This window comes from Emys orbicularis, chromosome 13 (genome assembly GCF_028017835.1).
Source record: "Emys orbicularis isolate rEmyOrb1 chromosome 13, rEmyOrb1.hap1, whole genome shotgun sequence".
NCBI lineage: Eukaryota > Metazoa > Chordata > Testudines > Emydidae > Emys > Emys orbicularis.
This window is the reverse complement of record NC_088695.1, coordinates 42,809,387-42,835,009: the sequence shown is the minus strand read 5'-3', so window position 1 is coordinate 42,835,009 and position 25,623 is coordinate 42,809,387. Positions and strand designations below refer to the sequence as shown.

The 25,623-nt window shown below is 39.5% G+C and overlaps 1 protein-coding gene across 3 annotated transcripts in view; it reads left to right on the top strand.

The window, feature by feature from the left end:
• Nucleotides 1-621: 621 nt before the first annotated feature.
• The window catches only part of BPTF (bromodomain PHD finger transcription factor), a 93,784-nt gene continuing 68,782 nt past the window's right edge, over nt 622-25,623 (top strand). For all 3 annotated transcript variants that reach the window (XM_065415359.1, XM_065415361.1, XM_065415360.1), the window contains exons 1-3: nt 622-789; nt 826-1,261; nt 23,250-24,072. In XM_065415359.1, coding sequence (XP_065271431.1) covers nt 622-789; nt 826-1,261; nt 23,250-24,072 — 1,427 coding nt within the window. The remainder of the gene's footprint in view (nt 790-825; nt 1,262-23,249; nt 24,073-25,623) is intronic.

The following is a 25,623-nucleotide window of genomic DNA, read 5'->3' as shown; positions in this document are numbered from 1 at the left end:
CTGGGGTTGGAGGCTCTGTACTGGCTGCGTGAGGAGAGCCCTGCGGCAGGTGCAGAGGCTAGAAAGCTACAGGAGGCAGAGAGCCCTGGGCGGGGGCAGCCCTGTACTCTCTGTAGCTGTGGTATGAGGAGAGCCCTGTGGTGGCTGCAGCCGTAGGGCCCAGGGAACCTGGCGGGAGTCGAGGGGAGCCTCGCGCCCGACTCTGCGCTGAGGGATGAGAGCCCGGGAGGTGGGCTCGGGGGCGGGCAGCGTTGCCCGTCGCTGGGGCTCTAACATGGCTCTCCAGCCGAAGAGCTGCCGGCGCCGCAGCGCCATCTGGCGGAGCTCGGCGGCCTGGCAGGTCACGTGAGGCGCTCAGGGCCTGCTGCCGCCGCCGCTTCCCCCAGTCAGAGCGGAGCGAGCCGAGGCAGAGACGAAGAAACAAGATGGCGGCCGGTAGCGATCCGGAGCGGGACGCCGGCAATTCGGATTGATCCCCCGGCCCTCGCAGTTCGGCGGCCCCCCTCCCCGGCCCGGAACCCTCGCAGGGGGGGGAGCTTCCCCGCAGCTGCCTGTCCGGACTCCGAGCGCCCTCCCCAGCCTTCCCTGCCCCTCCCTTCCCCCCTCGGCCAGCGCCCAGAGATGCGGGGCCGGCGAGGCAGGCCGCCCAAGCAGCAGCAGCCTGTGGCGGCCACCGCTCAGGCGAGCTCCCCGGCTCCGCCCGCCCCACCGGGCCCCATTGGGGGGCTGAGGTCCCGGCAGCGGGGCAGCAGTCGGGGCAGGTGGGCGGCCTCGGCCCAGGTGGAGGCGGTGGGGCCCAGGCCGAGGGGGGCCGGGGCTGCTCAGGCCTCTTCCTCCTCCACCGCCTCCCCCAGAGGGGGCAGCAAGAGGAAGGGAGGCAGCGGCAGCAGCAGCACCCCTGGTGGTGGAGGCAGCAGCAGTAGGGGCAGGGGCAGGGCTGGGGCTGGAGGAGCAGGGGGAGGAGGCGCAGGAGGCAGCTGTAGCAGCCAAGGCAGGGCTGCCTCGTCCAGGAGGAGCATCAGCAAAGTGGTGTACGATGATCATGAGAGTGAAGAGGAGGAGGAGAGCGTGGTGTCCGAAGAGGAAGAGGAGGGGGACCCCGAGGATAACCAGGACTCCGAGGAGCAGGAGGAAGAGGAGATCATGGAGGAGGACGACGACGACGACTCCGATTACCCCGAGGAGATGGAGGATGAAGATGATGCCAGCTATTGCACTGAGAGCAGCTTCAGGAGCCACAGCACCTACAGCAGCACCCCAGGTATACAGTCAATGGGATGCACTGTAAACGAAGGGGAGGGCACCCTACATGCTCCCTCTAGGTTTGGAAACACACATTCCCAGGGGAGGGGGAAGGCAAGCAATAGTAAGGGATGCCTGCCAGCAGACACAGGGGGAGAGAGGCATGCAAATCAAGTGGTGCTGGCAACCCACACAAATGCGTTGGGAATCAGAAGGTGCTTATAAACTCACACGGGGAAGGAGAAATATGTGCACAGTAGGGATGCTATCAAACAGAGAGAGAGAGGGCTTGCAACTACATAGACGCATGGTACACCAGAAAGTGTTCACAAACAGTGGCGAAGGAATTGTATAGAGCATCCAATGGTACTTTTATAAAGGAAAAAGAGATGCATGCATACTAAAAGGGTCCTTGCAAATACATATAGACAAGGATGCCTGTAACATCAAGTTCTTCTTGCAGACACAAGGAAAGGAAGTGCATGCAACATGAGGTGTCCTCCAAAAATTAAACTCAGGATTTGCAAGTGTGCCTTGCAGACATGCATACAGTGTTTAGTGGCCTCAGAACAAAACTAGCTTTACTAGAAGGGAAAGGAGGTGCATTGTTCAAAATGGAGATTGCATTGTTGCAGTTTGGGGGAAAATTCACAGGGCTTCATTGCACTGGTTTAAACCCAGTTTTAGTTACTGGTGTGTTTAAAAAAAAAAAAAAAAAAATACATCCAAACATTGAACTAAAAGTGGTAAAAATGGAAATCAGAGGTGAAGTAGGTTTAAGTCTTCAGAACACGTGCATTTAAACACTGCATTTATTTTAAAATGTGGCAAACTTTAAAACTTGGTTTATTAATTAAGGGTTTGAGGCTCACTTCGATTATTTGGATTTACAGTTTTACTACTTTAATTATAAAATGTATTCTTTTTACATCAGTAACAAAAATCTGGTCGTCTTTCAAATTTTTAAACCCTGCACTCCTCTTTTCCCATCATTTGCTTTATTATAGGAGTTTTTGAAGCTCCTAAAATTATGATTTGTCTAGATTTGCACCACTTTTTATTTAGGGTTCACTTTCAATCCACTAGAGTTTAGGCTTGACCTTTTTTTTAAAAAAAGGTCCTGATTCAGGGAGGTATTTACGCCCAGGCATACATTTAAATTATCTTGTTGAATTGGGCCATAGGCAACAAACACTCTTGCAATCTAAGTATTTGGTATTGGGGAGAAAAACAGATAGCTTGTGTGAATTTATTGTACTTAATAAAATAGCTGTGTGGTCTTGTACAACTTGTAGACAACTTTTGAGAAGGAGTAGTAGTAGTTCAGGTTGCTAGAATGTGTCATTTGTTTTAATTATTTGTCTACTTAATGGATATATGCAAAGGGGATGCCATTATGTGGCTTTGCAAAACTTCGAAAGGAGTAGAATTTTTTTTTAAAGGCACCACTTTCATATCCTAAGGATCCTAAATTCAGTAGTCTTTTAAAAGAAATTGCAAGACAATTTAAATATAATGTAACTGCCAAAGAGAGATCATCTTTTGGAAAATAGATTTTAGTTCACCTGTAGGGATCGTACTTTGATCAGTTTGATGTCTTTCAAATAGTTCTTGTTTAAAGATGAACTCTTGTACCAAGTTAGACCCAAGCACTGAAAGTTACTATTCTGCATTTTCTTAACTAAATGGAAATGTAATAGTTATGTGGGAGCTTTTCATAGTTACCCACCTTCTCCTGCTTGGTCAAGGGAAGAATTTGTTTCCTGACTTCATAGGCTCATGCTGAGAAATATTTTGATGCCAAAAATCCAGGTGTAAGATCCATTATACAGAATACAATAGAGAATTTCTCAAGTCCTGAGAAAAAGTACCTAAATTAAAGAGATTAAATATTTTGGCAAGCAACAAGATACCTTTGGGCACATGTGCATATTGTCACTGCATGCATACACAAGTGTATGTGGTATTTAAGTGCCTACTACTAAAACAACAATGCACTTTATAAGAACTGGTAGAATTATAATTCTATGTGCTTATTTGAGTTTAAATCTCAAATTTAAAAATGTGTACATTTAAAATGTTATCTTTTGAGGCATCACATATATAGACCCCAAACTTGTCGCTGAGTTGCCAGTTGGTGGCAAGAAATACTGTATTGTAGCCTGTCTGGTATTTTAGCAGTATACTGAAAGGTTTACTTTTTAAGTTACTTAAATAATTTTGTTAAGTTGCCTCTCAAATTCTTATCTTCAGAAAAGAAGCAAGTGATGCCTAATGTTGCTTATTACAGGTGATGAATAATAAAGTACCAACTTTTAGTTTGGCCAGCTGTAAGTCTGTGTCCAGTTCCTGCTGAACAAATATGTGTATCACAAACACTGCCACTTACAGATAGCAGTAACTGGTATCTTAATCTCATCAGATCCTAGAAGTGATTTGGGCATGGAACCTGAACTGCCCTCTCATTGGAGGTGTGGTCCTATTCATGGTTGCAGCATTTTTGCAGAGATGTGTGGGGGGAAATTATGATGCTGCTGCCTGTGCTGTGCAGACAATTTAAGTACAAGTGTCAGTCAAATACTTCTCACCAGCCATATGTGGACACTTCAAACAAAAATCACGTTCAGTTTACATGAGTGAGATAGATTTTTAAATTTTTTAGAATTGTATTAATATATTGAAAGATAACATGATGATATGTCCCTAGAGCATAAAAATGACCATACTGGGTCAGACCAAAGGTCCATCTAGCTCAGTATCCTGTCTTCCAACAGTGGCCAATGCCAGGTGCCCCAGAGGGAATGAACAGAACAGGTAATCAAGTGATCCATCCCCTGTCACCCATTTACAGCTTCTCGCACACACAGGCTAGGGACACCATCCCTGCCCATCCTGGCTAATAGCCATTGATGGACCTATTTTCCATGAATTTATTTAGTTCTTTTTTGAACCCTATTATAGTCTTGGCCTTCACAACATCCTCAGGCATGGAGTTTCACAGGTTGACCTTCCGTTGTGTGTGTGAGTGGGGGAAGGGGGCTCAGTTTTTTTGTTCTACTGGAAAGTTTGTGATGTCTCTTGAATGTGCATATTGGAGTATCTAATACTTTTGATACTTGAATATTTAAGTTTAGACAATAAAAAAAAATCTTAGGAATATCATTATGGCATTGACATAAAGCTTGACAATTAGTGCAGATTCAGTTGTAAGCACAACCATTATGGCTGCTTGTTGCTTCCAAGGGATGTGATGTTTTTCTTTTGCTGGGGGAGCCAGCATCAGTCATGTTTTGCCAATCAGCTGGTAGAGGGACTTTGACTAGTTCAGCAAATTTACTGTAGTTTGATGCAACACTGATCCAAGTATCCCTATTCTATTATGCCTTTGACGTCCATTATTTTAGCAAGCAAATTTTGAGATAGTTATCCTTTGTGTTCTGTATTTCAAAACATTGTCTCCTCCACGTGTCCACTCTAACCTTTTACTTTAAGCTTATTATGATGTAATTATGCATATCCAATACTTCAGGTACATTGCTTAATTTAAAACCACGTGCTTAAACAAGATGCCTGAACAATCAGTCTCATCCTACCCTCTATCTCTTTCTCAATTATTTCCTCCTTTCCCACAAAACCCGGGGAAAGCAGTTGGTTCTTGCAGCATGTCTTCAAATCAGGGTTTTGGCTAACTGAGAGAATGAAATGTCAGTATGGCTGACAAATGATTCCTAAGCACTGGATTTGTGAAGAGCCAGAGGACTATATGTATAAACACTTCATTAAATTTCTTGACTTGGATTCCGTCAATGTGAAAGTTAATGCAGCTATAAGCCATCATTATTTGCTCCTGAAGCTAGTCACTTTACCAGAGTGTTCTTACTTTTGTAGCAGAATTATTCTATTGGAGAATTATAAGTGTTGCACATCTCTCAAACTTTTTAACTGTTTGTAATTTTTATTGCCTAATATTCTTTTATGTACCAGGTTATTTAAATGAAGGGGAGTTATTTAAATGGGGAGTTATTTCAATGAAGGCACTAAGGTTTGATATTGAGGTACGTAAACTAAACTTTACTGATCGTGTCTGCACTGTTGGAATATTCACACAGCACTGACTAAACTCCTGAAGTCTTTACCAAGCATGCACTGGGCTTTAAATAAAACCTGGCATGGCTTCTCTTGAGGCAGTCTCTAACTGGTTGTTTAATTATGTAGAGGAGATGTCACCTAGACATCATGCCTATTATGAAGGAACACAAGAGGTGATTTGACAATCCTAGTGAGAAGTTTGTGTAAAAGAACAAGTGAATAGGTTTGTGGCTAATTCTGTTGCATTGACTTGCAGCTTTTACCAGAAAGGGGAGAATTTGTATGCTAGCTCAAGAATCTCTTAAAAATCCATTTAAAATAAAAACCGAAACAATTATGGTCTATTTGCATAAATAAAAAAAAAGGAGCATTCTTTGTGTGAATAGTTGGATTTGAACTTCTCCTTAGCTTATTAGCAGTTGAATATTGTGCTATACTAGTTACCTTGTAAATTTCTTCTAGTTCTGCAGTAAGGTTTCAGATTTGACCTATGATCTCAGTGTCACATGGTATTAATATATAGACAAATAATTATTATAATTGGTCAGTATAATTTTGGGTAGATTTTCTTGTTTTTTTCCATGGAGAAATTTAAATATACTTTATTCTAATTCCTAAATTAAGTTTACATATGCTGAATATAATTGTAGCTCCTCTAATAATAAAATAAAGCTGTCAGTCATCCTAAATTGCTGAAAAGGTAGCTAAATTGCATCAATCCTGTAAATTTTCAATTTTGGATCCCTGGGTTGAAATTTTGCTTAGATGATAGGTGACTATGAGTACCTCTCAGAATGGCCACACTGGACTTAGGTATTGGTATATCTCATACTATTCACCAAAACATTTAAAAGGATGTGGGAAGTAGTTAGTAAACGACATCGTCTGTGTAGTTGACTAGTATTTAGAGGGATCCATATAGTTTTAATGCAGATGGTCAGGTTTATAAGAAACTAAACTTATGTAAAACCAGCATGTATCTGCTTGTTTCAGAAGCAACTAACACCCACTGTTTTTAGAAGTGCTGACATCCTTGATGCTAAAAAAAAAAAAAAGAATAGGCCACAATAACTTCAAATTTCACTTCACAGCAGTATAAGTGGTGGGGAGGGGAGGGGTGTGTGTTTGGGACAGGTCCAGTGGCTCACAAGGGAGTGCAATATTCTATAAATCAAAAGTTGAGCCCAGAAAATGATACTCAAGCTCCAGTCAAAGGACTATATTCTGGTCTGTCTCATCCTGTCCCTGCTGCAGTTCTACAAACAATTTGGTGTATGGTGTTTTATAGGAAGCTGGTACAATTTCTGTGTCTAAACTTGATTTCTTTTCCAAGAAATAGAAGTAAACTGAAAAAAAGGTGCACATCTTGCACAGCAACATCCAAACTGGTTCCATAGTTGTGAGTAGAGCTGGTCAGAAATTTTCTGACTGAATGTTTTTGTGTCGGAAAATGCTGATTTGTTGAAACTGAAACATTTTTTGGAAACATATTTCGGTGTATGAAATTTCATTTTGAAAGAAAAATTGAAAAAAGTTTTTTGATGAGGTTGAAATGTTCCATTTTGACCTCTTTGGAATAGAATGATTTTCCCTTTCTAAATGACTATTTTGGTTTTTTATTATATAATATAAAAATGAATGACCCAGAACAATTTTTAAAAAATCATTTTACGGGAAATCTTAGGGTTTTTTTGTTTGTTTGTTTCTTTCCATTTTGGAACAAAAAAACCCTTCAAAATTGCAATTTTTCCTGGAAATACAAAATCCAGTTTCTGCCTAGCTCTAGTTGTATCATCTCCTCAAACTATAGAAAAGTTCTGTGGCACAGCATTTTTATCTGAAACTTGGGTAACTCAAAATAATGTATAGTGTAGCAATCAACTAATCTTTAAAACTGCCTCTTTTTTCACATCTGTTAAAAACAAATATTTTTTAAAAGGCTCTCTTTGACTAAGCTTGGCATATTGAAAAGTGAGGTAGGAGCTGAGGAGTGTCCCTGTTTCTAGGGAACCCTCATGCCTCTAGAGCAGCACATTATTAATTGGGAATAAACCTTCATGTCGAAGATGCTGTGTTCACGCCCTAAATCTGGAAGAAAATCCAGTTTTTAGTTTAGCACATAACTAGTCTGGGTTATGTATGAATTACATTGTTTGAAAGATTCTGTGGGAACTGTCACCAAATACAAACACGTAATCTCTCCTCTTCTTGGCTGCAAAACTCTGCTAAAATCTGAATACTGAATTATGGGTTTGGGGTTGGTTGTGGTTTTTTTTGTACAACATGATGAGGTCCGTATCCTAAACAGGACAGGGAACATCCTTTTGTTCCCTGTGCTCTTTTATGTGTCTCCTGACCTCTGCAAAAGGTGATGATATAACAAAAAACTCTGAACTGAGGTCTTGGCAGGTAAGTGAAGAAGAATTATAATTCATTACTTACATTTTAGCTGGCCTGGCTGTTCCTATTGGCAGTTTTTGGAGGAGAGAAACTAAACTTAGTTGAGAGCTTTCTGGGCTAACAGATGCTGGAAGCAGCTCCTATTGGTCTCGAGATCATGTTTGGTCAATTTAAGGCATGGCAGTAACTGTCTCTGGTGGAAGTAGAGTTTAAACCTTCCCTTGACTTCTGATTGGAATTCAGGTTGTTGGTTCTTTATAACTTTCAAATTGGTTTTGGACCTGGTTAGCTGAGAGATTGCTTCTCCTTGTGTGGTGCTTCTGCATTTGTGGTTAGTTGGAATACACTCAGTTTAAACAAGAAGGGGCTTCTGAGAAGGCCTTTTCCATGAAGGTCTCCCCCACTGGAGTTTGTTTCTTTCCTGCCCACCAGAGCCCACCTTTGTTAACTTTCAGGACCTGCTGCAAAGGCCGTCTGTTTTAATACATTTAAAGTGGCAGAATATGGGATATAAGGTACAGCTTGGTTTTTTGATTAGCAGGTGAATAATTGAATAATGTAGTCTGTATTGTATTTGCTTTACAATTAAAATACACAATAATTAACTAGAAAAGTGCCCACAGACCTAATGGGTGCATATTGTGGGTTATAAAATAAAAGAAATAGGGATAAGAATAGGCACAATGACCCAGATATATGCAGTGTAGTTGTAGCTGTGTTGGTCCCAGGATATTAGAGGGACAAGTGGGTGAGGTAGTATCTTTTCTTGGACCAACTTCTGTTGGTGAGAGAGACAAGCTTTCAAGCTACTTTTCAGGTCTAGAAAAGGCACTCCCAGCGTCACAGCAAAATGCAAGGTGTGCAACACATTGTTTAGCAGTGTAAGTAGTCAGCATATTTTGTAAGGGACCATCCAGGGTAGAGTGGCCTGTTAACACCTCTGTAGTCATAGGACAAAAAGAGAGGGTCCATGATTTTTAGTGTCTAGCAGAGTGATGAATTTAAGCTCCTAGGCTCATCTTTTGAAAGTGTTGTGCAGGTTTCCTTTGAGGATGAAGACTGATAGGTCAGATATAGAGCAATTGCTTTGTGAAAAGTGTTCACCCACAGGTGATAGGTGTTTTTTTTTTTTTTTTGGTCTTATTTTTTTGTGAGAGTTCATTCGAGAGCATAATGAATGTCTGGTGTCACCGACATAGTTGTTATTGGGGCATTTAGTGCACTGGATGAGATGCACCGCATGTGTGGGATCCGTGAATCTTGAAAGGTGTGTTGTGGATGTTCATGGGAAAAGCAGTTGGGGAGGGAAAATTCTAAAGGATCTTGTAAAGTCAATTGTGGGCTTGAAAAACCTTTGAATGCCCTCTTTAAATAAATATTAGTTAAATTTTCCTGTTATTGGAATGCAGTTTTCTAAAGTCCCAAATCTATGCACAGTTAGTATGGAGTTACAAGTTATCTAATACCTAGTTTTCTGGGTTGAATCCAGCCCAAGTAAGCAGTGACCAAAATTGTTGGCTGCTTGCTAATTGTTCATTGTAAAATGAGTTTGATCTCTGTTCCATTCCTGTTGGTGAATTTTGTGATATAGATGTTTGTCCATCAAAGTTGGTACTAATGAATAGCCTTGATGATGATCCTTGTCATTTTTGCTGAGATCAAGTGGTAGAGATTGCCCCTTTATTCCTAGATCTGACCTGGATGTCAGGGTGTGGGTTGGTGAAACATATTATACTGGTAAAAGTTCCTTCCTACCAGTATAATTGTATACACAATAAGGGGTTGCACTAATTTAATAACATTTTTAATCCGGTTAGTTAAATTGATATGAAAATTGTAGACAAGCCTTTGGAGAGGGGGGTTTAGGACGCAAAGTTCGGACTGGTTTGTATCTAGAGTTTTTGTTTGGACCCATCTCTGCTAACGATATATTAATCTTGTCATTGGAGCATTTCTGTGAAAGGAAATAGCATAAAAGGGCTCTTTCTATTTGAAATAAGAGAGAAAACCATTTGAAATTGTCTGTTAGTCTTTAAGGTGCCACTGGACTCCTTGTTTTTGTGGATACAGACTAACACCGCTACCCCCTGATACTTGAAATTGTCTTGTTTCAGACCAGCTAAGTGGCCAGAGTGTTTTTCCTCAAGACATTTTTGTATGGTAATCTTAGAACTCTTAGGATCAGTTTTGAATAGATTTCTGTGGGTATAGAAAAAATCTGAATATTTGAAGATTTACTTCATTTGCAAATAATGGTAGTGCAAAACTAAGCTTTATAGTTCAGCTGTGGATGTGGTGTTGCGTGTCTGTCACATTTACTGTCAGTCTTTATGATTCTGTCTAATGAGTCCATCTAAAAAAAGTCATACAGACCTTTTGCATTAAGGAAATCTTTCAGTGGAAGGTTGCTGCTTTGATTTGTACCCTCTGCTTAGTCTTATTAATTGTTGATGTTTGGTACAACAAGCATTCCTTGAGAGATTGAGGTTGAGATATAATTGGAGAAAAGTAATTGTGAATTTCTCTTGAGATGTGTCATTTTTAAGGAAAATTATAATGGTCATCTTAGGTTGCTCAGCACATTTGCCTTTTGGGTAATTGGTATAAAATGTATTATCTGAAGGACCAAAAAAAACTGTCAAAAAGTTATCCTCGCATATACTTTTTATGTTTAGATCTTTTATGGCCAGGAAAAATTTCTTGTTCTTTTCAGCTGCTCAGTCCTACTTTGCAAATGGGTGCTTGTTGCTTTCTAACATAAAATTCCAATGGCTAACTTCACTAGGTGACAACAAAGGTAGCAAAAACGTTTTACTGTCATACAGTCCTATACTATAGGAATTGCCAGCTAATGCTAATCAAACCTTAGCGCAAGCCAGCTAACAAACTCTTTTTTTCTGTGTCTGCCTCTCCAGTGGCAGTCCCCGGGTTCCTCTCATACATTATTCATACCAAGGGTTGTGAGGATCGAGCCTCTACATTACAAAATGTCATTCTTGAACTTTTGGAAGCCCCTAGAAAATAAGTCCTCAATTCATTAGAACTTGTGGCTGTGTATAGCTTAAATTTAGAACATCTACTGGCATACTGACCATACCACACAGCCATCTCTTGTCATTTTGTTAAAAGAATTTAAGAAATTTATTGTACATGGCTGCAGAATTCTTGTACCGCTTCTGTGTGAAGCAGTTATAAGTGTGTGTTTGTCAACACACCAATTCTCTTGATGCTTCAAGTCAAAGCTTTCTGATCTGGGCATATTAGATTTATATGAATGCTCTTTCATTATTAATATTTGAATAATTGGTGCCACATCAATTACATTGTTTAGTCTTTAGTTTTAAATACAGCCGCCATCTCAGTCAGAGAGTAGAAAATGGGAAGGAGCTGCTAAATCAGGCTCTCTCGCCTGGAAACTGCTGCTGAGCGGTAGGGTCTCAATCACACCCTAGATCAGGGGTCGGCAACCTCTGGCACGTGGCTTACTAGGGTAAGCACCCTGGCGGGCTGGGCCAGTTTGTTTACCTGCTGCGTCAGCAGGTTCGGCCGATTGCAGCTCCCACTCGCCGCGGTTCGCTGCTCCAGGCCAATGGGGGCAGCGGGAAGCCGTGGCCAGCACATCCCTCGGCCCGTGCCACTTCCCGCAGCCCCCATTGGCCTGGAGCAGCGAACCACAGCCAGTGGGAGCCGCGATCGGCCGAACCTGCGGACGTGGCAGGTAAACAAACTGGCCTGGCCCGCCAGGGTGCTTGGCCTGGCCCGCCAGGGTGCCAGAGGTTGCCAACCCCTGCCCTAGATCACTAGAAAGCCATGGAACATGAGTTGAGCAGGAGTGGAGTTCTGCCCCTGCTTTGAATGGGCTCACCCAGAATGGCCTTGCAGGTGGGATTTTGATTCAGGGACTAGGTGAAGGGGTATGCATGAGTTGTGAAAGGATGCAGCACTCATGAAATAAAGTCCTGCTTCTTTGTGGGAACCATAACTATGAATAGTATGACTCTTTGATTAAGTGTTAGGTTTAAATTTAGACACCATCAACTTGAAATCTAACCAATTAAAATAAAAAGTGAAAAGTAGTTTCAGGTATTACACCTGCTTCTGAGTCCTTCTGCCAATTTGTTGTGGTTTTTACGATCACATTTTCTTTCTTTTTTTTAAATATTCCTTTCTCTTGCTATGTGAGAAAACACAACTGTAAACTGACTGTAAGGGAAATGGTGAACTGAAGTGGTACATAAAAGTGGAGTAAATCTGACTATGATGCATATGTATTGGTGACATCAAAATAACCATGCCCCATGCATGTATTTCAGTGTGTAATTGTAATGAATACAGCTGTCAGTGTGTACATGTGCTCTGATTTTTTTTTAATCTTTTAATAAAGCTGAAGAAAGATATGTCTAAAGTCATGTCTGCATGAGAAAGCTATACCAGTTTAATTTATATTGGCTTTTGACCAGTTTAAACTGATAAAAACCTCTGTGTGGACACTTTTTAAATTCAGTTTGTCTGGTTTATTTTAGTTTACCTTTAGCATTAATCAATTAAAGTTAAACCAAGATAAGCCTGGTTTAAACCAAAATAAGTGTCCACACAGGTTTGCACTAGTTTAACTAAATTGGTTTAAAATCTTACTTTTAGAGTTGGTGTAACTTTCTTAAATAGACAAAGCCTAAGGCCTGTCTACATTTAAAGAATAGATCGACCTAGCTACATGGCTCATGACTGTGAAAAATTTTGTGCCCTGAGCACTGTAGTTTTGACCTAACCCCCAGTGTAGACATGGCAAGTTTTACTTTTTAAAAAAAAGTAAATTGTCAAATCTCAGTGTCTGAAAACTTAACCATGAAAGACATCTTCAGAAAAAAGCCAAACTGTTTTGCAGAGCAATCTTAAATCTCAGTCCAAAGGGAAGCTTTTTCGGAGATGTGCAATCACTTGAAAATAATGGTTTATAATGTAAATGCTTCCTCTGTAGTCATATTATTGTTAGGGCTGTCAAGCGATTAAAAAATTAATCATGATTAATCACGTGATTAAACAATAATAGAATACCATTTATTTAAATAGTTTTGGATATTTTCTACATTTTCAAATATATTGATTTCAATTACAACACAGAATACAAAGTGTACAGTGCTCACTTTATATTTATTTTTATTACAAATATTTGCACTGTAAAAAAACAAAAGAAATAGTGTTTTTAATTCACCTAATACAAGTACTGTAGTGCAATCTCTTTATCATGAAAGTTGAACTTACAAAAGTAGAATTCTGTACCAAAAAAAAAACTACATTAAAAATAAAACCATGTAAAATTTAGAGCCTACAAGTCCACTCAATCCTACTTCTTGTTCAGCCAATTGCTCAAACAAGTTTGTTTACATTTGCAGGAGATAATGTTCACAATATCACTTGAAAGTGAGAACAGACATTCGCATGGCATTGTTGTAACCAGTGTTGCAAGATATTTATGTGCCAGATGCACTAAAGATTCTTATGTCCCTTCGTGCTTCAACCACTGTTCCAGAGGGCATGCGTCCATGCTGATAATGGGTTTTGCTTGATAGCCATCAAAGCAATGCGGATTGACGCACATTCACTTTCATCATCTGAGTCAGATGCCACCAGCAAAAAGGTTGACTTTTTTGGTGGTTTGGTTTCTGTAGTTTCTGCATCGGAGTGTCACTCTTTTAAGACTTCTGAAAGCATGCTCTATACCTCGTCCCTCTCAGATTTTGGAAGGCACTTCAGATTCTTAAACCGTGGGTTGAGTGATGTAGCTATCTTTAGAAATCTCACATTGGTACCTTCTTTGTGTTTTGTCAAATCTGCAGTGAAAGTGTTCTTAAAATGAACAATATATGCTGGGTCATCATCCGAGACTGCTATAACATGAAATATATGGCAGAATGCAGGTAAAACAGAGTAGGAGATATACAATTCTCCACCAAGAAGTTCAGTCACAAATTTAATTCATGCATTATTTTTTTTAATGAGCATCATCAGCATGGAAGCATGTCCCCTGGAATGGTGGCCGAAGCATGAAGGGGCATACGAATGTTTAGCATAACTGGCATGTAAATACTTTGCAATGCCAGCTATAAAAGTGCCATGCAAACGCCTGTTCTCACTTTCAGGTGACGTAAATAAGAAGCAACCAGCATTATCTCCCGTAAATGTAAACAAACTTGTTTGTTTTAGCAATTGGCTGAACAAGAAGTAGGACTGAGTGGACTTGCAGGCTCTAAAGTTTTACATTGTTTTGTTTTTGAGTGCACTTGCACGATAGAGATTGCACTACGGTACTTGTATGAGGTGAATTGAAAAATACTACTACTTTGCCATTTTTACAGTGCAAATATTTGTAATAAAAATAATATAAAGTGAGCACTGTCAACTTTGTATACTGTTGTAATTGAAATCAATATATTAAAAAAAGTAGAAAAACATCCAAAATATTTAATAAATTTCCATTGGTATTCTATTGTTTAACAGTGCGATTAAAACTGCGATTAATCGAGATTAATTTTTTGAGTTAATCGCATGAGTTAAATGCGATTAATCGACCGCCCTAATTATTGTTGATCTCTTAGACTGAGAAATTCATGTGGTTAATGATATATCCAGTTTGATTTCACAAATCAAAATATCCATATTCTTAAAGTAAAATATCTGAAATTACCTTTGAAAAATTGGGACTTCCCTGAGATTCTAAAAAAAAAGAAATAAACTGAATTTGGATTTTGGAAAGTTGAATCCAACCATTGTTGCAGAATTGTACTTCAGAATCCAAGCTTTTATTTTTTATTGTTCAAAGCCTTTTTCTTTGAAAAAGAATTTGAACATAATAGCTCTGAGGGTTGGGAAATGCACTATCCATCTTAATGGAATAATTCCAAAACCTATAGATGACTCTTCAAATGGCAATTGTTAAAATGATTGGCAATGAAATAGTTATCAGAATCATACACACAAACATAATGTGGTTGTGCCATGGTCCAAAACTCTCTCTTGCCACCGTAGGTGCCAAAAATCCCAGCTTCATCCTCTTTAGATGCCCAAGCTCTCAGCTTCACCAGTGACAAATTCTGCAGTGTAATTATGTACAGTATTGTCAATACAAAAACATATATAGAATATTGTAAATATGCGATGGTGTAAAATTGAATTTAATATCAAAACAGGGGCGATGGTACTCCTGGTTTGATTTCATGTGTAATCATAAATTAATTTTAGTTTAAATGAAGCTGCCACAGTGGTGCAGAATTTAGGAACAGTTTACCCAGGAAGTACAGATTCTTCATTAGAGACTAGGTTATTTGATTGATTCTTTTCTGTAAAGTTGTCATTCTTTTTTTTTTTTTTTCTTTTCTGACTGACTTCTTGTTGTTACAGTTCTGTGCTACATTCACTAACAATACATTTACACATATGTAACATTGTCTTCTGAATATTCCAGTGCATCTTCTGTGTCTGTCACATAATCTTCAGACTTTGTGAGGGAGGATATAGCACCAACCATATTAACAAATAAGTATAAAAGCACAAGACTGGCCTAAATACCATGCAGCTAAGCCATTCATATAAGAAATGACTGGGTATGGTTCTTTCCTAAAATGTTCTGCACCTTTGTATGCTTTTCTTGCCTGGTTCTGGAAGCCACTCTGCAGACATTGCTGAATTACTCAAAACAAAGGCCTGGTCTACACTAACCCCCCCACTTCGGACTAAGGTACGCAAATTCAGCTACGTTAATAACGTAGCTGAATTCGAAGTACCTTAGTCCGAAGTTACCGCGGTCCAGACGCGGCAGGAAGGCTCCCTCGTCGATGCTGCGTACTCCGCTCGCCGAGCTGGAGTACCAGCGTCGAAGGCGAGCACTTCCGGGATCGATTTATCGCGTCTTAACCAGACGCGATAAATCGAACTCAGAAAACCGATTGCTTACATCCGGACCCGGATGTAAGTGAAGACGTACCCATAGTGTGGCTGAGCTGAGAGAGATGACTCTCAGCTCTTAAGGAGAGGCTGTCAAATAATGTGTGTTTTACAATGGTATTAGTTGAAGTGGAATTTGAAGTAGCGTAACGGGGAGCTAGGTATGTTAGGCTGTAAACAGGCAATTTATAAAAGTGTAACACGGGAATTTAGTTAGGTGCATACTGAATGTGAATTTAATATTACATAATGTGACATATCTTTGCTCATTTGCACCCCTTAGATTTATTGCAATTTAGCCCTCCTGCTTTATACCAAGGCAAACTAGAGACAAAGAGGTGTCAGAAGATACCTGAATGCTAATTGCAACCTGAAGTTAAGAGCTCAGTTTACTTCTCACACCTGCTTCAGTTATTAATGTAACAGGTATTTTACCTCTTCTGAGGGCCATCGGAGACCACAGTGTGTGTACCACTATATAAATAGATAGTTTCAGTAGAAGTTGGAGGATGATGGGAATAATATAACTGGTGCATCATTTCATATGCTGAAGTGAAGTGCTACATTGTAAGGCTTCTCCATATCTTGACCAGTTATTAGCTTTTTTTCTTTGCATTTGAGACCAGCAATTTATACCAGCAAGCTTCTCCTCAAAGTACTTAAGAAATTTGTTTGTTTTCACCATGACAGAAAAGGCTAGGAATGTTCCACTTGATGGCCTTTCTGCTCCTTTTATTTAGACTGGCATGATATATATCAATTTTGCCTCTTAGGCTGGGGATACACAACTGCATCAGAGAAACGTAGCTCAGTCTTTCTCATTTTTGGAACAATATAAGCTTATTGGTGTTTTTAATTCATAAGCCCATAAATTCTAATGCAGCAAATTTCAAAGTATCTGAAGGGTTAGGGTGAAGCCTTCTTTTCTCCAGTCTCATAGCCAGTCATATCCTCTTCTAGTTCACTCCTGAACTGTCTGAGTACAGAGTTCATATTTTGAAAGCCTGATGATTCTAGGTCAACATGAAAGATGATCCAGACCCATCGTTCTTTCTTTAGGCTTCTTACTCTTCTTCTGTGGCCACCTTTATGGTAGATAGAGGAGCTCTTTTAATTCAGAACTTGGGCAGCAAAAATTACATTTGTTTGTAGATTCCCTTGCATTTGGTTGAATGGTCTCAGTGAAAAAAATTTGGGATAGGACCACAGCTACTAGGGTTATTCTCCAGACTGTTCCACTTGAATCAGAAGTAAGTTTCAGGAGTCTATGGTTAATTCCAAGGAAATACATGTTCTTTTGTTGGTGCTAAGTGTCTTCATCAAACTGACTCAAGTTTGAGCCTAAAAGAATTTTGAATCCCAACAATAGAAGGAATGAATTTATTCTATATATTCTTGCTGCAACAGCATTTTGTATCTGTAGCTGTGAAATCCCGATGTTCTTCTATGCCTGCCATGTTTAAACATTTTCCACTGACTTGTGCAGCTGTTTACTGAAAGAATGCTTATATGCCCTTCTTCCATTTTCCACAGGGTAACAACTCTAGCTTAACTAAACTTGGAAATTTATTTTTATACACTTCTCAATCTTGATCCATTTCTTCTATAATGGAAACATCTGGCAGTTCATCTTTTATACTGTATTACCCTTTCAGTGTGTAATTCAAACATCGTAGCACAAGATTTTTATTCACATTATAAAGTAAATGTATTAAACTTTAAATTAGATTAAATACTTTAAGGTTGGGAGCAATTTACCTAATATAGTAGTTGTTTTGAGTCTAATATCCTCTTTCTATACTGGCTCAACCCTTGATTTACTATTCCTGTAATGGAACTATCTGTCAAATACCTATTTTTAAGGTGCGTTATGTTCCATAAAATATTGTTTCTTTTTGTTTTGTATTTCTGTTAATTGAGAGTTTTTCTCTTTAGTACCACCTTAAAGTTTGGGTGCTGCTTTAAAATGTATTCTACTCTGGAAAAAACCCTGCAAAAATGGCACCTTCTAACTCAACAGATCTGACCTTTCTGTCAAAGGTCTCTATCTCTCTATCAAACCCTATGGTTGCTTGATATTTGCTTTTGTTAGTGATTAGTTCTTTCAGTTACAGGGTCGATAACCAGTGAAAACCCTTTGAAGACAGTGGGGTTGAACAAGGGTCACTGAGGACATAATTTGGCCATCCTGATCTCTCACTGATGGCAATACACAAGAAGGAAAGAACTCATCTTGACTTTCAAATTTTGGGGTCAATTTGAACTTCTGTATAAATTCTGATTTTAGCCCATGAGGTTTAATATTATAAATACAAAACTTTATATAAAGCTTTATATGGCACTGTGTGTTTTAATTGGATCATTGCAAATGCATCTAATTTATTACCTGTAATTGGAATTATTCTTATGGATTATTTTTGTTTAGATTTTCCCTGTAAAGAAAGGTTTCAGAGTAGCAGCCGTGTTAGTCTGTATCCGCAAAAAGAACAGAAGTACTTGTGGCACCTTAGAGACTAACAAATTTATTAGAGCATAAGCTTTCGTGGGCTACAACCCACTTCTTCGGATGCATATAGAGTGAAACATATATTGAGGAGATATATATACACACATACAGAGAGCATGAACAGGTGGGAGTTGTCTTACCAACTCTGAGAGGCCAATTAAGTAAGAGAAAAAAAACTTTTGAAGTGATAATCAAGATAGCTCAGTACAGACAGTTTGATAAGAAGCAAGTGTGAAAATACTTACAAGGGGAGATAGATTCAATGTTTGTAATGGCTCAGCCATTCCCAGTCTTTATTTAATCCTGAGTTGATTGTGTCTAGTTTGCATATCAATTCCAGCTCAGCAGTCTCTCGTTGGAGTCTGTTTTTGAAGTTTTTCTGTTTTAAGATAGCCACCCGCAGGTCTGTCATAGAATGGCCAGACAGGTTAAAGTGTTCTCCCACTGGTTTTTGAGTATTATGATTCCTGATGTCAGATTTGTGTCCATTAATTCTTTTGCGTAGAGACTGTCCGGTTTGGCCAATGTACATGGCAGAGGGGCATTGCTGGCACATGATGGCACATATCACATTGGTAGATGTGCAGGTGAACGAGCCCCTGATGGTATGGCTGATGTGATTAGGCCCTATGATGATGTCACTTGAATAGATATGTGGACAGAGTTGGCATCGGGCTTTGTTACAAGGATAGGTTCCTGGGTCAGTGTTTTTGTTCAGTGATGTGTGGTTGCTGGTGAGTATTTGCTTTAGGTTGGGGAGTTGTCTGTAAGCGAGGACAGGTCTGTCTCCCAAGATCTGTGAGAGTAAAGGATCATCTTTCAGGATAGGTTGTAGATCTCTGATGATGCGCTGGAGAGGTTTTAGTTGGGGGCTGAAGGTGACAGTTAGTGGTGTTCTGTTATTTTCTTTGTTGGCCCTGTCTTGTAGGAGGTGACTTCTGGGTACTCGTCTGGCTCTGTCAATCTGTTTTTTCACTTCAGCAGGTGGGTATTGTAGTTTTAAGAATGCTTGATAGAGATCTTGTAGGTGCTTGTCTCTATCTGAGGGATTGGAGCAAATGCGGTTATATCTTAGAGCTTGGCTGTAGACAATGGATCGGGTGGTGTGTCCTGGATGGAAGCTGGAGGCATGTAGGTAAGTGTAGCGGTCAGTAGGTTTCCGGTATAGGGTGGTATTTATGTGACCATCGCTTATTAGCACAGTAGTGTCCAGGAAATGGACCGCTTGTGTGGATTGATCTAGGCTGAGGTTGATGGTGGGATGGAAATTATTGAAATCATGGTGGAATTCCTCAAGGGCTTCTTTTCCATGGGTCCAGATGATGAAGATGTCATCAATGTAGCGCAAGTAGAGTAGGGGCGTTAGGGGATGAGAGCTAAGGAAGCGTTGTTCTAAGTCAGCCATAAAAATGTTGGCATACTGTGGGACCATGCGGGTACCCATAGCAGTGCCGCTGACTTGAAGGTATATATTGTCCCCAAATGTGAAATAATTGTGGGTGAGGACAAAGTCACAGAGTTCAGCCACCAGGTTAGCTGTGACATTATCGGGGATACTGTTCCTGATAGCTTGTAGTCCATCTTTGTGTGGAATATTGGTGTAGAGGGCTTCTACGTCCATAGTGGCCAGTATGGTGTTTTCTGGAAGATCACCGATGGATTGTAGTTTCCTCAGGAAGTCAGTGGTGTCTCGAAGATAGCTAGGAGTGCTGGTGGCGTAGGGTCTGAGGAGAGAGTCCACATAACCAGACAAGCCTGATGTTAGGGTGCCAATGCCTGAGATGATGGGGCGTCCAGGATTTCCAGGTTTATGGATCTTGGGTAGCAAATAGAATGTTCCTGGTTGGGGTTCTAGGCATGTGTCTGTACAGATTTGTTCCTGTGCTTTGTCAGGGAGTTTTTTTAGCAGATGGTGTAGTTTCTTTAGGTAATCCTCAGTGGGATCAGAGGATAATGGCCTGTAGAATGTGGTGTTAGAGAGCTGTCTAGCAGCCTCTTGGTCATATTCCAATTTATTCATGATGACGACAGCACCTCCTTTGTCAGCCTTTTTGATAATGATGTCAGGGTTGTTTCTGAGGCTGTAGATGGCGTTGTATTCAGCATGGCTGAGGTTATGGGGCAAGTGATGTTGCTTTTCCACAAGTTCAGCCTTTGCACATTGACGGAAGCAATCTATGTAGAAATCCAGTCTGTTGTTTCGACCGTCTGGAGGAGTCCACGCAGAATCCTTTTTTTTTTGTAGTGCTGACCCAGGAACCTATCCTTGTAACAAAGCCCGATGCCAACTCTGTCCACATATCTATTCAAGTGACATCATCATAGGGCCTAATCACATCAGCCATACCATCAGGGGCTCGTTCACCTGCACATCTACCAATGTGATATATGCCATCATGTGCCAGCAATGCCCCTCTGCCATGTACATTGGCCAAACCGGACAGTCTCTACGCAAAAGAATTAATGGACACAAATCTGACATCAGGAATCATAATACTCAAAAACCAGTGGGAGAACACTTTAACCTGTCTGGCCATTCTATGACAGACCTGCGGGTGGCTATCTTAAAACAGAAAAACTTCAAAAACAGACTCCAACGAGAGACTGCTGAGCTGGAATTGATATGCAAACTAGACACAATCAACTCAGGATTAAATAAAAACTGGGAATGGCTGAGCCATTACAAACATTGAATCTATCTCCCCTTGTAAGTATTTTCACACTTGCTTCTTATCAAACTGTCTGTACTGAGCTATCTTGATTATCACTTCAAAAGTTTTTTTTCTCTTACTTAATTGGCCTCTCAGAGTTGGTAAGACAACTCCCACCTGTTCATGCTCTCTGTATGTGTGTATATATATCTCCTCAATATATGTTTCACTCTATATGCATCCGAAGAAGTGGGTTGTAGCCCACGAAAGCTTATGCTCTAATAAATTTGTTAGTCTCTAAGGTGCCACAAGTACTCCTGTTCTTCCTGTAAAGAAACTTTGGCAACAGAGTTCAGCTCAAACTGTTCCTTTTACATATTGACAGTTGCTTAGTTATTGACTAAAATACAGCAAGATTACAAGATTGATGTGTTGAATGAAAGAAAGACATTTTTTAAAATTAGATTTTCATTTCAGTCTTTTGATTTTTAAATTAATGTTCACTGGTCTGTATGCCTAACCCTTTATTGAGTTAAAAAGCTCTAACAGTTTTGGTGAGTTCATCTGAATACTCCATCTAATAGCTCCAAAACAGTTACCTGTAGTTGAATCCTTTTAAATTAACCCAATAACATTGAACATGATATTTGTAGGTTTTCTTAAAAACTGCTATAGTGCCATATAAAGAAATAAATGTTCCTTATCCTTCTTTATGATAGCTCATACAGTGGAGATAGTTTAAAAAAAAAATCTTGTGACATTGCTCCCCTTCTAGAAGGCTGTGCTGATTATGCCTGGTTTTCCTGTGTTAGTTGAATAGCTCTTCTGATTGGTTAGGTGAGATGGGATTTCCCCCCATCCTTCCTCCCCCCCCCCCTTTCTATAATTGCGTCTCTGAAGAATGACCTTCCCTCTAAATCTAAGGAAACTAAAATATTACTTTGGCATTCTTAGGATCAGCACTGGCTTCTGATAATAAGAAAAGGCAGTTCTAGGCATAAGATTAATTTTTCTGAAGCTATTTTAGGGGCATTTGGACATCTCTCTCCTTCATGGTGGAAACTTTCTAAGGAGAGGTCCTTTTTTGTTTTATTGCAAGCATGGTTTTAAACATTTACCAGATACTGGCAAGCCAGAAGTGAAGATCAAGTATAGACCTTTTTATTTTTTTTTTTGGGGGGGGGGGGGGGGTGAGAAAGCAGAAAAGAACCACCAGCAGTGGCCAGAGGGAGTACTCTGGTTAGAAAGCTAATTTATCTACAATTCCCACCTATTGTAAAAGGGGAGAGTGCTCTAACTCAACCCTGATTGGGACTCTATTTTCAGTAAATTTGAAAACCCCAATTGTCTCCTGATTACAAAAAAACCCCAAAACAAAGCTCTCCATTCCAGAGTTTCCTGAAAGTTAGGGTGGGTCTTTGCTAATCTGCTCCTTGCCTATTCTCTCTTTATGTCCTCCCCAGTAAGTAACTTTCAGTGTTTGGCTCTGGTACTTCTGTCTTCTCCAAGCAGCTGCAATGAAATTGACATACTGATCAGTTTCACCACTGGCACAAATTTTCATTAGCAATAGAGATGCTGATCAAAGTCCTGTTAATTTTACTCTTCAGTTGATTATAGACAGGCAAAATAGCAGAGCATGGAATCTGTCTCCAAATTTAGGAAGACAGGACATCAATACGTATTTGGAAGCTTTCCTTCACAACCATATGGGCTGGAAACTTAATTTTTTAAAGAAAAAACTTAGTTTCTGCAGAAACTGATAGCTGAAGACACCCACTTGCCACGAAGTGTTTGTACACCATTGCTGAGTAGGCAAATAGCAACATGATTTGTTGCTAGTACTCCAGTTTAATTTGGAATAAAATATCAATTTGAAGAATTGTATTGAGTATAAAAATCAGTTGAGAATTAAAAACTTTCAGAGATAGGAAATTTTATTTAAAGCTTTCGCAAAACAACTAGTCGTACTGAATGAAAATGAGAAACTATCAGTGTTTTGGGTGCTGAGGGCATTTGTCTACTTGTTTTCAATTTATTTAGGTTTCTGATTCTGCTTACTTTGCCAATTTGAATACTCAGTCTGGATTTTACATTTAATGTTAAGAATTGGATGTCAGATTTAGATTACTTATGAAACTTTTTAAGTGTATTAAAAATCTGAAGTTTAAACATGAGTCTGAAATGAAACTTGTGAAGTAATTTTATTTAGTATTCTTAAAAATATGGGTAAGGTGAAAATACTGGGAGTAATTGCAGAAATACTATATTTAGCTGAGTGCAGCTGCTGATAAAACATGAAGGTTTAATTTCCAGTAGCTCTGAAGGAAAATTTTACACGTGAAGTCTGTTCATAGGAGGCACACTCAAGTATATTGGCTTGTGATTAGCAAAACTCTTACTGTTACTTTTATTTACAGGTAGAAGAAGACAAAGAGTGCATCGTCCACGTTCTCCAATATTGGAAGAAAAAGACATACCACTCCTTGAGTTTCCTAAATCCTCTGAGGACTTAATGGTGCCTAATGAGCATATAATGAATGTTATTGCCATCTATGAGGTACTACGGAACTTTGGCACTGTTTTACGCCTGTCTCCTTTTCGTTTTGAGGACTTCTGTGCTGCTCTGGTAAGTCAAGAGCAATGCACACTTATGGCAGAGATGCATATAGTGCTTTTAAAAGCAGTTTTACGAGAAGAAGACACTTCAAATACTACCTTTGGACCTGCTGACCTCAAAGATAGCGTTAATTCCACTTTGTATTTCATAGATGGAATGACGTGGCCAGAGGTTCTGCGGGTATATTGTGAGAGTGACAAGGAATACCATCATGTTCTTCCTTATCAAGAGGCAGAGGACTATCCTTATGGACCAATAGAGAGTAAAATCAAAGTTCTACAGTTCTTAGTAGATCAGTTTCTTACAACAAACATTGCACGTGAGGAGCTAATGTCTGAAGGTGTTATCCAGTATGATGATCACTGTAGGGTTTGTCACAAACTGGGGGATTTGCTTTGCTGTGAAACTTGCTCAGCTGTGTACCATTTAGAGTGTGTGAAACCACCTCTTGAAGAGGTACCAGAGGACGAATGGCAGTGTGAGGTCTGTGTAGCGCATAAGGTGCCTGGTGTAACTGACTGTGTTGCTGAAATCCAAAAAAATAAACCATACATTCGACATGAACCCATTGGATATGACAGAAACAGACGGAAATATTGGTTCCTGAACAGAAGACTTATTATGTAAGTAAATCCAGTCCTTTAGTCTATTCTGAAGAACATTAGGATGTTAAGTATTTGTTTAAAATACTTTTTCCTATAAGTACTGTTTTCATCTTAAAGGTATATATTTTTGTAATATAAAATCAAAGTTGCTGTGTACTTTTCTATGTAGGTTTCCAAAATCCATGTAATTCATCCACGTAGTTTATCCAAAACGAATGTTTAAATACTCTTCTGTATATGACAGAACTTTAATACTTTCAGCCCAATGCTCATGTGCAAAAACAAACCAGTGTGTAGTAGGCATGAATGTGGGAGAAGGGAAATGGAATTTCAGTAAAGGAATGTGTTTTGACCTTGAGCATCCACAGTGTTACTGCAGAATAAGAGATGACTTTAAAAAATATGAAAAATAACATTACAGTATCCTTTCTAAAAATATTGAACTTCTTGTTAACATCACTTAAACTGGATCTAGCCAGTGCCTTCATAGCAGCAGGCTGCATAGAAACCAAGATTTAGGAACAACTTCAGAATACAGTTTCCCCGTGCTGATGGAGATTTGATTGAATATTGGTTACTGTTGATGGTCTGCCTGTGCCTGACTAATAGAAATCCTCTTGGATCACTCACTATTGCTCCTAGCCAGGAGTGCAGTGATGGAGAGCATGTACAAATGAAATAAGTCTTCAGGCTATAAAGAGGAAGTGAATGCATAGACCTATGAGTTCAAGTTGTCTATTGTTTTGTTTCTACAGTGCCTAGCACTTTGGGGACCCATTCTTGGTTGGTCTTTAGGTACTACTGTCATAAATGTGATTAATAATCATAATCTAATATGCCTTATGGTAGCTCAGGGTACTCTGATCTTTTTTTCTCCTCCTCCCCAAAAAGTTAAATTTGCAGTTGTAAATGGAACTTTATTTTCTAATAGAAAATAGATAGTGGAATCCTGGCTACTACTGAAAATCTTGTCTAACACAGTAGCTATGAAAAGGCAAGAGAAGTGTAAATTTATGAAGAGACAAATAAAATGCTTAACATAGTGAGCTTTATTATCTCTTCATACCATCTCCCATTAAGTGTTCAACCCTGGAGAAAATAGTCCATAGTAAGTTACAGTTAACAAAATTTTACAAAATTAATGACTGAAATATATCAAAATGTTAGTTAGAATCTCTGGGAGGAGGGGCCATCAATATGATTCTGTCACTTGCAAGACATCAGGCCAAACCATGCATTTGTAGTCTCTTCCTGCTAGCATTAATACATAATCATTCATTGATACTTAAAGTATTGACTAGTTCTCGAGGTTAAATCCACCAAGGGTATAACTTCAACTTGTTAAGGGAGAATATTAGCATGTCCTGTAATTGTGAGGTGAGGGTTTTTTCCTGTCATTTTAATTATTTTTAATTTCCCCAGATCATAAAAGCCACCATTGTAGCAGTTAATCTTCTGTAAGAGGCTGCAGTTAGCCCCAAGAATATCATGTATTGTTCAGGTTGATCAGCCTGATCTTGTCAACAACTTTATTCTGTGTATGAGACCTCAATCAGATGAGGGCTGCCC